Source organism: Melitaea cinxia, chromosome 18, assembly GCF_905220565.1.
Source record: "Melitaea cinxia chromosome 18, ilMelCinx1.1, whole genome shotgun sequence".
NCBI classification, from domain to species: Eukaryota; Metazoa; Arthropoda; class Insecta; order Lepidoptera; family Nymphalidae; genus Melitaea; species Melitaea cinxia.
In genome coordinates this window covers 10,363,104-10,378,518 of record NC_059411.1, presented here as the reverse complement: position 1 = coordinate 10,378,518, position 15,415 = coordinate 10,363,104, and the positions used below count along the sequence as shown (strand labels likewise).

The following is a 15,415-nucleotide window of genomic DNA, read 5'->3' as shown; positions in this document are numbered from 1 at the left end:
TTGGAACTCCAAAACCGATTCGATTCGCTGGAAACTACTAGCGACGTGGACGAGATAACCGACAACGTGGTGAAGACGGTGTGTACACTGGGTCGCAGGCACTTTCCACCAACAAAGCCAACGAAGCAGTCCAAACTTTCTCCCGAAGCCTTGGATCTGATGCGGCAGAGGCGCGAGTTGCCGGCTGCTTCGCCAGAACAGAGGGCTCTTTCCAAGAGGGTACGGAAAATTATTCGCCGAGACCTCCGCTGCTCAAATACGAGAGAGGTTGCTACTCTGATTGAGCAGAATAGGGGGTCCAAAGTTTTCCAAAGACCATTGGGGAGAAGCCTTCTTGCGAAGCTTAAAACAGCAGATGGCAGAACCGTCTGCTCTCGCCCTCAGGTCCGCGAAGAGGTTGAGAATTTTTATGGACAGCTGTACTCGTCGAGCGCACGCAAGCCTGCGACTTGGGACACCGAAGATCCACGGGCACCATTGTTGCGCCATTATTCGGAGTGTATCCCGGACTTCGAAGAGGATGAGATTGGTGCAGCGCTCGGGCAGCTTAAAAACGGAAGGGCCCCGGGGGATGACGGAGTTACCACTGAACTCCTTAAAGCCGCAGGGCGACCTGTCCTGAAAGCCTTGGCAAGACTATTTAACGCCGTCATCCACCGAGGTACCACGCCGGAGGCGTGGTCCAGGAGTGTGGTGGTGCTGTTCTTTAAGAGAGGCGATAAGTCTCTGTTAAAGAATTACAGACCGATCTCACTTCTGAGCCACGTCTATAAGCTGTTTTCGAGGGTTGTTACGAATCGTCTCGCCAGAAGACTCGACGAATTCCAACCACCAGAGCAGGCTGGGTTTCGAAATGGCTACAGCACCGTGGACCACATCCATACTGTTCGGCAGATTATCCAAAAGACGGAAGAATATAATCAACCGCTGTGTATGGCATTTGTGGACTACGAGAAAGCCTTCGACTCCGTCGAGACCTGGGCTGTCCTGGACTCTCTGCAGAGATGTCATATCGACTGGCGATATATCGAGGTACTAAAATCTATGTACGACGCGGCGACGATGACCGTTCATGTCAATGACCAAAGAACAAGACCTATTTCCCTCCGGCGCGGGGTAAGACAGGGGGATGTAATATCACCGAAACTGTTTACCACTGCGCTAGAGGATGTTTTTAAGACCTTGGATTGGGGGGAACGGGGCATCAACGTCAACGGTGAATTCATCTCTCACCTTCGTTTCGCCGACGATATTGTCATCTTTGCGGAGACGATGGATGAGTTAGGCCAAATGCTGGCCGGCCTAAACGAGTCCTCCCGACGTGTCGGTCTCTGTATGAACTTGGATAAGACGAAAGTTATGTTTAACAACCAAGTCATACCGATACCGGTATCGGTCGATGGTACCCTTCTCGAAGTTGTTCAGGATTATATTTACCTAGGCCATACTATCCAACTAGGCCGCAACAACTTCGAGAAGGAGGCCGATAGGAGGATTCGGTTGGGCTGGGCGGCGTTTGGCAGACTCCGTCGAGTCTTCACTTCGAAGATTCCGCAATGCTTGAAGACAAAAGTTTTCGAGCAATGCGTCCTGCCTGTGTTAACATACGGAGCCGAGACGTGGACACTGACCAAGGGACTGGTCCACAAGTTTAAAGTCGCTCAACGTGCAATGGAACGGGCTATGCTTAGGGTCTCTCTCAAAGACAGGATTAGAAATGATACTATCCGCGGGAGAACGAAAGTAACCGACATAGCCCACAGAATTAGCAAGTTGAAGTGGCAGTGGGCTGGTCATCTGTGTCGCAGGACCGATGGCCGTTGGAGTAGACGGGTCCTAGAGTGGAGACCGCGTCTTGGCAAACGCAGTGTGGGACGTCCTCCGGCCCGTTGGACCGACGATCTACGTAAGATTGCCGGTGTAGGCTGGATGAGGATTGCGGAAGACCGGGATGTGTGGCGCGAACTTGGGGAGGCCTATGTCCAGCAGTGGACTGCGATAGGCTGAAGTGAGTTTAAATGTCAAATATGATTTCTTTTTCTACTCAACGGACTTTGTATCAAAGTATAATTATAGTATGTATGTAAGTATGGTAGTAATTAAAAAAAAATAAATCTAAATTAAAACTTTTGATCAAAACTTTTCGGATACTTGTTTAGATTGAAAGCAATCGAATTCCTTTCAATCCAAGTCTAATCTAGTGTAAAATAAAAAAAAAATCTATCACAAACGAGTTTACTTTCAAATCTAATTGTAAGTAGAATTATAGAAAAGTAGATTGACGAGTTTCATAAATTACCACATTTACGATTTTTAATAATACATACTTATTTAAATTATGTTTTATTTAAGTTATTCGTTCGTTTAATATATTTACATTATAATATTAAGTGTGTTTGTATATGCTAATCTTAGGATCGTTTGCACTAATTTAGATCTTTTCATATTGGATATTCTGTTATTGACAATATTTTACTCGTATTTTTTTCTGAAATTTAATCAGAAACTATAAACGTCAATTTAAGACTGCCTTACATCGGTTGCATGTATTAAAAAATTTTTTTTAGTGAGTTAGAACTTGGCATGTGTATTGTTGATGAAATAATATCCAATACTTGAATTGCTTGTGGCTAATGGCCAAGAGCTAAAATTCATTCGCATTCTATACAATATATAGCAACGCTGCGCTTTTACATTACTATAATTTTAATGTTAAAATAAAATAGTAAAATATAATAAAATAAAATTAAAAAAATACAAAGCCTATTACGTGAACAAGTATTATATCGTTTAAATTCTAGTTACAATAACTCTTTTTTTATTAACAGTAGTCAACTTTAGTCGCCTATGTCAAACAGATAATGAAAGTGTATTAATTCTTGTGTTCCGAAAATTACCACATTTAAACAGTCATTAATAATTGAAAAAAAAATATATATATACGCAAAGAACAAAACAAGAAGTGTATAAAGGCGGTTGGCAGTTGTTTATTTAGTCAACATACACTGATATCCAATGTAGGAATGATAGTTGATGTGCCAATAACAACGTAGCATGTTGACGTCATTATTTACGTAACAATAAAATAAAAAATTGTTACGATTTTTTTAATGGTGTTCACAAAGCATCATGTAATATCAGTCGGAAATAGTAACGAAAAAAAATCCACATAATACAAAATATGATATTAATGAAATAGGTGTGAGATAAGATGTGATAAAATTATGTACAAATGGTGAAGTCTTTAAAAATATTTGGTGTACTTGAATATAATGTACGTGAATAAAAGTGAATAGGTACACTTATAAAAATTTCTGTAATAAAATGAATTTGAATTACTGTTTTATTTTATTGTTTTATTTACCGTGTGACTACTACTACCTATAAGCTTATCAATAATTATGTTAGTTTCAGATTAAATAAAGCTGTAAAAAGAATTAAATTATGCTTTGACAATTGATAGTTTACATTTAGACAATAAAAAACGATTTTTGAAATAAGTCTATTAAAAGTAGTGTATCTCATTATATAAATATAGCCGTGAGCCGCAGTTTCATCAGCATATGAATTGAGGAATAATCGTACATAATTTTATTATATACGCAAATAATTATATATACATATACATATTTAAAATACCTAAGTAATTATATAGCCTAAAGCCTTCCTCGGTAAACGGACTATCCACGACAAAAATTATTTTTCTATTGGAACGAGTACTTCCCACGATCACAGTGATCAAACAAAATCTTGAACTTCTTTATTATTCAAATTTGCTTCTTTATACTTTACTACTATTTACTACTTTATACTTCTTTATTATACAAATAAATTTTTATTTTCAACCAAGTAGTTCCTACGATTAGCGCGTTTAAACAAACAAACAAAATTTCAGCTATTATAATATTACTTTAGAAAGTAGATACGTAATATTTTGAAATCAACATGACCATGCTGCCATCTGTGTTGAACAAATAACACTAAGCGTCAACCAAATGAATGACATTAAAGTGCTACTAGTTCATAAAACACAACCAAGGTGGCGCTTCCCAGTTTTTATCTTTAATAATTGTTTTATTTTTAACTAGCTGTACCAAACGATATTTACCTGCGTTGGTTTGAGAAAAAAAAAAAACGTACTAAAATGTTGTATAGTATAGCCTTCCTCGGGAAATAGACTATCAAAGACAAAAAAAAATATTCAATTTCAACTAGTACACTTTTCAGCTTCATAATATTAGCATAGAATATAGATTTTACCTATTTTATTTAATAATAACTTCGTGTTTTTTTTTTAAATCACAAATGTAATACATACTTTTAGAATTATACATGATAAACGAATATGCAAATTTTGAATTTTTGTTTTAACATACTTTTTAGTTTTAAAGTGCACTTACATGATTTGAATTGTTGAATCAAAGACGCGCTGTCGGCTGCGTGATGGTAGTCGTATAAAGAGCGACCAATCAACTCCTCCGTATCGTAGCCCAGTGTATTCATTAAACTGCAACAAGTAAAAAAATAGGTTAAAGAAAATTAATTTTGAAATAAATAAACAAATGGACAGGATAACTCCTGTGTTGAGGGTCCGGAAAACACAAACAATACACAAGCATAAACGCCCAGTCTAAGGAAAATATATGTATCGTCAATACAAATGTATCCAATGTGAGGGGATCGAACCCGAAAACGCCAGCGCTACTGCGATAAACCAGTGTTGTGACCGTTGCGGTAACGCATTGTCAAAAATTCTAGAAATAAAATATTCTAACAATAAAAACATTTTAAAATGCGACAGATATCCTCTGTTTAAGAAACAAGGTTTAATAATGTAGTTTCTGTAAATTTGTTTTTGAAGAGTATGGAGGATGTATAAGGGTGTGATCATGAATGTTGTCGGAGCAATTGGCAAAGATATACTGATTAAAAAAAAATCTTAGTTTTAACTAATACATCATTTTTATTTGTTACATTAACAAGTTTCAAATATACTAACTTATCCACCACATGCACTCAAGCAAACCAAGTACTGAATGTTTTAGTTGTTTGGATATTCAGAAAGAGAGCAACTTAAGCTTGCCACTAAAGCATTTTTATTACATTGAAAGTTTGAAGGCACTTATCTGGTTAAAGTTGCAAGGTAAGTAGCTCATTATGTTGTTGAACATTTATCATCCTGCACTACCAGCTTCTTTAATGCATTATCTTCATATTTCAAAGTATTTTTATTTATTATAAGTTATTTTAAATGGTTAAAAAAAATTGTTTTAATACTATTTTTTTGCTTTCATTGCCTTGGGGATGATAGTGAAACACATTGATTTTTTGTTAATTCAATAATATGCTAATAATTTAGGAATAACTAGCAAGTTTTATATAGTGCAATATTTTGTATTTATTATTTTAAAGTATTTTCATATAATTACAAATTGAATATTCCACAATTTCTTTAACAATATAATTCACATTCAACCTGTAACACATCCCACTGCTGGGAAAAAAGCCTCTCTCTGCATGTAGGCGAAGAATTGGAGTTTAATCCATCACACTTTTACACTTTGATGATTGGCAGATGTGTTTCCTACAATGAGTACCATCTAGAGATGATACCTGATAGATCAGGTATTTATGATAATAATCATGACCGAGGGTTTAACGTGCTCTCCGAGACACGGTGGGAAAAACGAAAAATACAGACATCCAAACCAGAAAGAAATATTAGTACACATATCAATATCCATCTCGAACGGGAATCGAATCCGCAAACCGTCGGTGTTTTGAGCGACTACTTGCTCCGCTACACCAAAGCTAAGCTAAATTAATTACCTAATATGTTAAAAATATTTTATTAAGTTTATTTCTTTCTCTACTCAATACAAATTATAAAACTTTAAGCTCTATATACCTATAAATGAAATATTAACAAAAATAATAGTAATAAATATATTTAAAAAATATTAAACTACATGATGATTTCAAAGGTCATTCCCAATGTGACCTAGTCTTTGTTTGATTAGGTTATGTTTACCGGTACCTACTGTTAACCTTGAATGACCTATCGGCTTATTAATGACAACAGTCACTGGAATTGTAATAAAATCACATCAAATATATTATTCAAGCTCCAATTAGTTCTAATTATGAGAATAAAAAAAAACATATCCAAAATTTTTAGGTCTACTTACTGGTAAATTCAAAAAACCCGCCATATCCGGTGCAATAAGCTAACACTTAACTGATACATTTAACTATATTTTTCAATCGCACTATTTCATCAATATTCACTATAAACATAACAAAACACAACACATCCAAAAGCATCACAACAAATCCAGATCCGTTCTTTATCGCACACCGAGTACAAAAGTACAAAACCGCGAAAGGTTTAACCTACAAAATACACTTGAAGGTGATATTTTTGTTGATATTACACTACCAAGTAGAGTAAAACGCTCTGAAGGTCGCAACTGAGCGGCCAGCCGTCAGATCTGTACCTATATTTTGTCAGGTAATAATTTCACTCTATTGTTATTCAGCGCCATCTTTTAGTAAAGGGCAGAACTACATTGTCTACGGGTTTAATGGTTTGTTTTCTTCGTAACTTCGACAAATTGCAAATTTTACGTTACGTTGACCTATGTATATGTCAGATAAGTTGAGAAATTTAGTTTTTTCATCATTAGGCATATTTCTTTCAGATAGTATGAAATAAAAAATTTGAAGTATTCTAAGACTAAGCATATCTAATAGAACTAGTGGTCACAAAGTGGTCGAAATTCGACCATAATTCAACCACAAACTAACAAGAAACAAAAAAGTATATGTTTGTGTGTTACATACACGGTACACGGTATCTAATTCTTTTTTTTATTGATTTAATGTATTTTTATGCATTTATAAAAAAAAATCTCTATATAAACTACTAGCCGACCTGGCGAATTTCGTACCGCCTTTTTTTTTCTTGAATATAATGATTATATCGAATATCTAATAAAAATATATCGAAATAAAATACAGCCTACCTTTAAAGTTGGATCAAATTGCACACGGTGTGCAATGTCCATCGCGGACAAACTACGTGATTCATAATTGATATAGGTATATTAAAAAGAAGATAAGTGTGCGAAATTTCATACCCTTCCGTCCGCGCAATTTTCGTAAAAAAGCGTACAGTTTTTGTTTATATATCTAATAGAAAATTAAAAAAATATACGCTATTACGTTTTTACAAATATTTAAAAAAAAAAAAATCCAAACCAAAGTATTAAATATATTTTAAACATACTTATGATAGTTTTGATATGTGTGCAATAAATAATAACAACAAACAAACTTAGCACCCCTTGCCAGAAATTATAAAACAAAAAGTAACTGTTTAACTTACCACTCATCAATATCAGTAAACTTCATATCCAAGCTGTGTTTAGTCAAGAATGTCATGTTGTTGAGTGGTACTTCTATGTTGGATGGGTGTGGTATCGGTCGACCTACGGCCACCAGCGCCCCAGACTTGGTGTACTTCTTAATTTCATTGACTTTATCGTCTTCTACATCACTCTTCATTTGTTCTTTCTCCTCTGATGGTGTAAGCATGTGACCCGTGACGTGAATTACCTGGTAAATAGAAGTATATATTATAAATAAAATATAGGGGTCTGCCGTTGTGCGTACATCATTATTAATAACTTTAAAGTCTTGTAAATTTTATATTTTAGTCATTTGTCTTTCTCTATATATAATGAGATAAGTTTTATTTCATATAAAATTTATAAGAGCAAATATTTTTTTAAACTTTTTTTTTGTTGCTTCCTATTTTCTTGATTTTTTCTATCTATATAAAATACAATGTTAATATAATAAGTAGTATAGACAGAGTCATAGGTATCTGCTAGGTATTCATAAATAAATATAAAATTGAAACTATTTTTTCTTAATATTTACTTAAGTACAATAAATAAGACTCATGTTTGTTCCAGATATTACTCTGAAGGTTAAGGTGATACAACTACTTTATGTTTTAAAATGTATCTTGCTTATAGTGATAATGAAGAAAAAAGTATTTATTTTTTTACATTTTACTTACTCTGTATATTCCTTAAATGTTTATTTTATTACGTCGATCTGAGGTAATTGAAGTAATTGCTTCGTTATTTAGAAAATCGCTTAGAAATTACTAGAACAACACTAATGGATAAATTGTAAACCTACTACGCGCACTTAAAATGCTGGGTTTAATAGTACAGTTATATATACAAAATTATATGGTTCACAATATTAAAAAATAAATTAAGGAGTAATACTAATTAATCATTTAATTATTCTGCTGGTAGGTTTGGCAAACACTGATAGTATGTCAAATAAATCAGAAGTAGAAAAAAGTAATGCTGAAAATATTTTTAGTTATTTTCTATGAGTGATGGCGGGTGACTGGTAGTGGTATCTAATGGATGTTTTACAGCCTATAACTGAAACTTCTCCGTTAAAATTAGGCTTTATTACATGAATATATTAAGTGTTTTCGAAGGCAGAAATATATATAATAGATCGTAATTTTTAACTAATCTTTAAAATCTAATAGCACTTTTAATTTTAATATCCTCTTGTCAAAACTTCAAAACAATATCGTTAATGAAACATATATATATATATATATATATATATATATATATATATATATATATATATAGTATAGAAATAATACAATTAAGAGTTATATTGTTTTCTAATGCGTTAAATAAGTATGCTACGCGTGTGTTGAATTACAAGTAGTAAGTAGTCACAATAAGCATTGTTATGACATAAAATGCAAACTAAGTACATAGTAATATAATATACCCACAATATTTATGTAGGTAAATTTAAAACGTAATCAAAGTGACTATATAAATTTCATTGATATTTTTATATCGTAAACTATACTGAAAATAAATAATATTATTTAAATCTGAAATTATTATCTCAAAATAAAAATACTTGAATTTTATTCTTTATTTTTTTCGACAAAATAAAAATGTTGAAGGAAAGAATTATGATACATGAAAAAAAAATCCGTATGCAACATTTTATAATGAACTTCTGCGAAGCTTATCTTTTTAGACTTCTAGAATTTAAATCAAGCGTTTAAACTTTTTAATGAAGGTTTAATGGAATAATTTTTGCTACTATTATTCGTACTTTAACATTTTCATACACTATAATATAATGAAGTAGTTGAATAGTTATAACAGACGAAAACACCTAGGACAACAAAAATTTCAATTTTTAAACTTTCATCCTACGGGATTTACGGGATTTCTTTCTTTGATTCTACGGGACTTAACGCGATTTTTATTTTGAAACTATAACCCTATCCCTACATAGAAGTCCCATAGAATTAAATGTTGATTTGAGTTGACATTAGAAAAACAAACGTTAAGGTACACTCAAAATAAGAACGCAATAAATTCTTATTTATAAGTTAATATGTTTTAAAATAATTGATACAATTCGATAATTATTAGATTTTGATTCGATAGTTTTAATAAAAAACGCAGGGCGCCTAACATTATGTGCCTAGTTTTTCAGTGATAAGTCTTCAAAATACAAATCTTGAAAAATATATAAAGAATACTTTGATAAATAATATTATACACATTCCGTTGTAATTATAATTGATTGCATTTAACATCCCAAAGCTGGGCATAGGACTTTTTCTCTATGCAGGAGTAGGGTCGGAGCTAAATAATATTTTAAATTTTAAATTTATTTATGACATTTTATTTTTAATTTGATTTCATTCAAAAAAGTTAAATTACTCAATAATAATATTTTGTTTTTTCCTTAAAGCAATAATGAAGACAACTTAATCATGAATAATGACCGATCAAACTCGTTACGTAACGTGGCCAAGGATCAGATTATAAATTAAAATTAGCGACTGAATTAAATGTATAAAATATATGTTTCTTTTTATTAAATTTTTAAATAGTAACTTTTAATGTGAATAAAACTTTGGAGCACTTTACAGCAATTTGAATAATGTTAAACAACAAAAAATTAGTTAAAAATATTACTTATTTTATAATCTGTAATGTTATGAATGTGGTGGTATCTTTCTGTTGCTATAAGTGGAAGAAAATCGTTAACCTTATCTTAGTTTAAAGTAAAACGTCTATTAGTTATCTTTATCATATTACCAAACTATTGACTTGCCTACTTCTTATCATTTATTCATTTTTATATGTATAAAGTAAATGGGAATAATTCACGTCAGTATTGGCTGTAATAGATAAAAGTTAGCAAATTTACACAAGAAATTCAAAATTATGTATTATTATTAATCCCCTAATAATTAATAAATGTAATTGATGAAATATTAAACTGTCTTAATCTTTAAATATATAAAAACTAATCGCTAAAATATATGAATACGCATAAATTCCAGATTTGGTGATTCTTTCTTTAACAGAAAAGTTTGAGTTTGTATAAAGTTTAAAAAAAAACTAGCAGTGAATAGAATTTAACAAAAAAGTATTGTACAGTTCACAGAGTTATAAAATAAATAAATTTGTAAATTAAAAGTAGCCGAGTTACTCCTTATTGCATATTATAAATAACTATTAACATCGCCAACATGTTCAAATTTAAATTATTTATATCCAAAAAGGGATTGATGATGATGTTTCTGAAATCTCATAGATGGCGCTGCTTTAAAATTGTCTTGATACTACTTATATTCATTTAATTATGTTTATTGGCCTAAGTTACTTATATTGCGTGATTTTTATAATGTGAAGCTTAGCTTATAGCATTGTTATGAACATAATAACAACAAGATTTAAATATGTGTCGTTAGATTACACGTTGTTACAGAATGCGTTGAAGAAATAAAGGTTCACTGCTCGTTTCCCGTAGGTGATAGCGTGATAATACGTAGTCTATTTGTTGACCCGTCTTCTTAATAATATTCGTGCCAAATTTGAAGTTAATCCATGCAGTACTTTTTGAGTTTATCCCGGACACACATACAGACAAACAGAAAAACAGACAAAAATTCTATAAACTATATTTTTGGCTTCGGTATCGACTGTAGATCACACCCAAGTATTATTTTAAAAAAAATATTCAATGTACAGTTTTGACTTTCCTACCATTTTATTATATGTATAGATTTAGATATTTAATTAAGTTTTACTTAGTAAGAGTGCGATTTGAAATTCATATATAAATAGTTTGTTAACGACTTCAAGAAAGATAGAGGTTTTCAATTTGGGTGCACTGAATAAATTACGCGTCTTCGGTGCGACAAAGCCAGCCAGCCCTGTGGTCACCAACCCGCCTGCCCAGCGTGGTGACTGTGGGCAAAACACATAAGTTCACGCCATTTTTGCTGCGAACTTGTGGAGGCATATGTCCAGCAGTGGACTGCGATAGGCTGAGGTGAGTGAATAAATTATTCTTTTTTTTAATTCAAAAATGGTATTGTCATATTTGTAAAATTATTTAAAAAAAAAATGTTTTTTAAACTTGAGGGAGATCTGACTAGATTTTGATTTATTCCAAATAATGCGTATATGTGCTCTCATTTTGTTGTCGATGTAAATTAAAGTTGTTTTTTTTTTTGTTTTGAAACAAACACAATAATTTTTTAAATAATATAACAAGTACCTTGTACGAAGCAGACTTGAGGTGCACGTTCCTCCCCTTGCTGGTAAGAGTGCACTTGAGGCGTAGGAGCAAGTCACGCTTCCCGTCTTTGCCTGCGCGCAAGGCTTCGCGGATCTCATCGTGATCGCAGGGATGACTAAACTCGAACACGCTCTGACCCATAATCTCCATCTGTAATGTTCAACAACATTTTCTTATTATTTCTCTATGCACATTATTAATCAATTAGACGTCAAAACGAATGTATAAAATGTACGAACTTCCGAGCGACGGTTATATTCTTTTTTTTGTATGTTCATTATATTCAGAGTGCAGTACGAAGTTCGCAAAGTCCACTAGTATATGTACACTTCAATTTTATTTAGATGTATATTCGATATAAAGATGGATAGACAAATAATGAAGATATAAAATTGATATCTAAAGGTCTGGTAAAATCTATGATACAAGTCATAAAAATTCTTGTATTTTTCCGTACTTAATCTGAACAGTATTCAAGAACATGAGATGGTTTTCATGTAGATGGTACCTACTTTACTTACTTTAGATACATTGCATTGGTACAAAGTGGAATTTTATGATAGTTTAAAGGTAGTAAATTGCAATACGATAATAAAAATATAATAGCGAGATAACATACAAAGATCAAGTTTCCATAAAAAACAATGTTCTGCAATACAGATTTTTTTTAACTTATGTTGGCACTACTTTATTACAAAAAAAAAAAAAAAAAAACGACTAGATAATTAAAATGTTTGTTCGGTTTATTTATCATTTTTGCTTTAAACGATATTTAATTACCATCGTAATTTATTAATTCGCTCACTTCAGTTTGTAATATCCCACTGCTGGACATGTGCCTCTTTCCCCATGTAGGAGAAGGATCAGAGTTTAATCCACCACGCTGCTCCCATGCGAGTTGGTGGATATATTCCCTACTATGAGTAACGGCTTAACGTGCTCTCCGAGGCATATTGGGGAGACCCACGAGAACTGCACAAACACGCATACCACGGCAAACATCTGTAAGGCCAATACAAACGTTTGTTATGTGCGGGGATCGAACCCGAACCGCCAGCGTAATAGCCACAAATCAGTGCTGTGACCGTTCCGCCAACGCGTCGTCTATATTATTAAATGGACTAGCTATTAGTTAAATGAGCATAAATGATTTTTTATTTCTAGAATAATCGGTTTATAAACAGTTATATGTAAATATTCAAAGTATGATATCATAGTAAATATAATAATACCGTCATTACATTTTACGGAACGAAGTTACACCGTAAAACATAAATACAATTTTCTTTTTTAATTATTCTTCATTAGAGTATAAACAATAATTTATAATCTTTAGAACTTCAAATAATAATTATTATTATTTGCTGTTTAAAAACACAGCCTTAACAAGTTTTAAAATATTAAACTATATCTCAAGGAAAAAAAATAATACTCGCAAACTTTTTAACCGACTTCAAAAAAGGAGGAGGTTACTCAATTCGAGCGTATATATATTTATTTATTTAATGTATGTTTGTCGGAAAGGAGATATCCCAAGTGTGGTACCACGATGAGAAAACCAGGATCTGATGATGGAATCCCAGAGAAATCGAGGGAAAACCTCGAGAATCGTAGTGACGACTAGTGCGTTTGTTAATTCTTTTCGTCTAATACTTACGTTGTATTACTTGTCGATGTAATTGAAGTCGGTTTTTTCGTTTGCGAGCAAACACAATTATTTATTAATCATTTTGAATGGCTTTTTTTATTATGTGCAACGTATAATTTCTGAATAAGAATAACCTACAACACATAAGAGTTTATTTTAAGCTTTGATAATAGAGGTTTAGAGAGCTTTCTTTTCTATTCTTGGGGTCAATTCTACATAGAGTTATATATATATATATTAATACAAAACACTTTACGTGATATTTAAGCCATTAATATAAGAACTTAGCCGACAAAACTATTACATAGCAAACAATTTAAATCTCAAGAAGGAGTTACTTTGGTTTAATTGCATTACATCCACTATATTAATTAAAATTAGTTTCTAAATGTTTTGCTAAACACAAATTCAAAATAGCTAAACCGATTCGGCTAATACATGGTTTTTTTAAAGCTTTTTAATGGGTTCTTTATAGGTTTCTTAAATAAATAAAAAATGAGAAAATTTCAGAAAAAGAGTATACGAGTAACGAAAGTGTATTTTTAATTTTTAAGTGCACGCGTTTGATAAGTTCGCAAGAGAGGATAAAGCCTGTAGGGTCAGCTATAGTTTCTAAATAGAAACGTAGTTAAAGTATATAAGTACTATAGGTAGAATTTAATGGATTCCTTTGTCCTTGTTTTACTTAACACTAGAATATAATACATTAAATACGATACAAAAATTTTCCTACATAATACAATAACACAAATACATGCGTCACTAATAAATATTTGCAACAAAATACTTAGCGTCAAATACGTAAAAATTTATTTGATTACTAGAGTTTAATATTCGCCATATCCTTTGAGATTCAAAATAACGACCAGTCTGGATTTCCCTGACTCCCCACTTAATGACGTTTAAGTCAGCGATTCCCAACTTGTTGTAGCTTGCCTCTGAGGGTACGCCGGCTTATTGAGGATATGTAAAAAGATTGACGGAAATACTAAAAAAAAAAAAAAAACAGTTAACTAAGATCTATCAATATAGTTACCATTATAAAGTTTACAATGAAAATTAAAGACGATAAATTACAGAATATATGCCAATTAGAGTATTAATTTAATTAACATTAATTAAAATAAAGAGAGATGCGAGACACATATTTAGGGGTACGTAAAGAGTTATCAAAGGAAGGTATACCTACTTATAAATAAAAAGTTTTATTAAGGGGTAAGGGAAAAAAAAGTTTGAGAAGCACCGGTCTAAGTTATTAGAATGCAATGGGCGTTGATTGGGTACTATCCGGAGGCCATAAAAACAATACAATAAAAATTCATATTCTTTTACGAATTTAAATTTACATTAACATTGTAATGCGTAGTAATTAGTTAACGCGCTGAACTTTTATGTAGGAACGGGTCGTCTTATTTGGCGAATTATGTTTGCTAATTTTCTATTTATAGAGTAAGGTATCGTCAATTATCACCTTGGTCAGTGTCATGCAGACGAATTCGTTATTTTTAATGATAAATTTAATTCTCTATTACTAGTATTAGTTAGTACTAAAAAACTTAGCCACTCCTGTTTTGTGCATTTAATTTAATTTTATCACTTCGGATATTCTTTAACTGAAGTGTACCTCTCTAATAAGTATACTATTTACTTATATAAAATTAGTAAATAAAGTGTGCCATCTTGTATTTTCATTGTTTTCAATTCTCTTTATTAAAGAATAGAATATAATGGTATATTTTACCACCGAAACAAAATAAACAGGATAAATAAATCGGATACATCATAAGATATTCTAAGCAGTAATTCTCTTCTCGAAAGTGTACTTTGTAGGCGTGTCATACAGACTTAATCGGAAAAATGTTTCTCCAAACTGGAATAGCGACCCGTTATTAACTGTAACATATATTTACGATAATTATTACACCGACATTTTGAAAAAAACTTACACCTTTTCGTCAATTAATTTTTATTTAATTATTTTTCTGAAATACATCGATATTAATCTCATTAATGTTCCAAAACAACAATAAATAAATTGTAAATTAGATGACTAATGTTAAATATATCGTTACCACGCACATCTGACGGAAAAACTCC

General features: G+C 31.9%; 1 protein-coding gene across 2 annotated transcripts in view; it reads right to left on the bottom strand.

The window, feature by feature from the left end:
• The window catches only part of LOC123662047 (hypoxia-inducible factor 1-alpha), a 127,258-nt gene that overhangs the window by 62,527 nt on the left and 49,316 nt on the right, over window positions 1-15,415 (bottom strand). For both annotated transcript variants that reach the window (XM_045596937.1, XM_045596936.1), the window contains exons 4-6: window positions 11,650-11,820; window positions 7,388-7,617; window positions 4,401-4,507 (exon numbers count right to left, since the gene is read on the bottom strand). In XM_045596937.1, coding sequence (XP_045452893.1) covers window positions 4,401-4,507; window positions 7,388-7,617; window positions 11,650-11,820 — 508 coding nt within the window. The remainder of the gene's footprint in view (window positions 1-4,400; window positions 4,508-7,387; window positions 7,618-11,649; window positions 11,821-15,415) is intronic.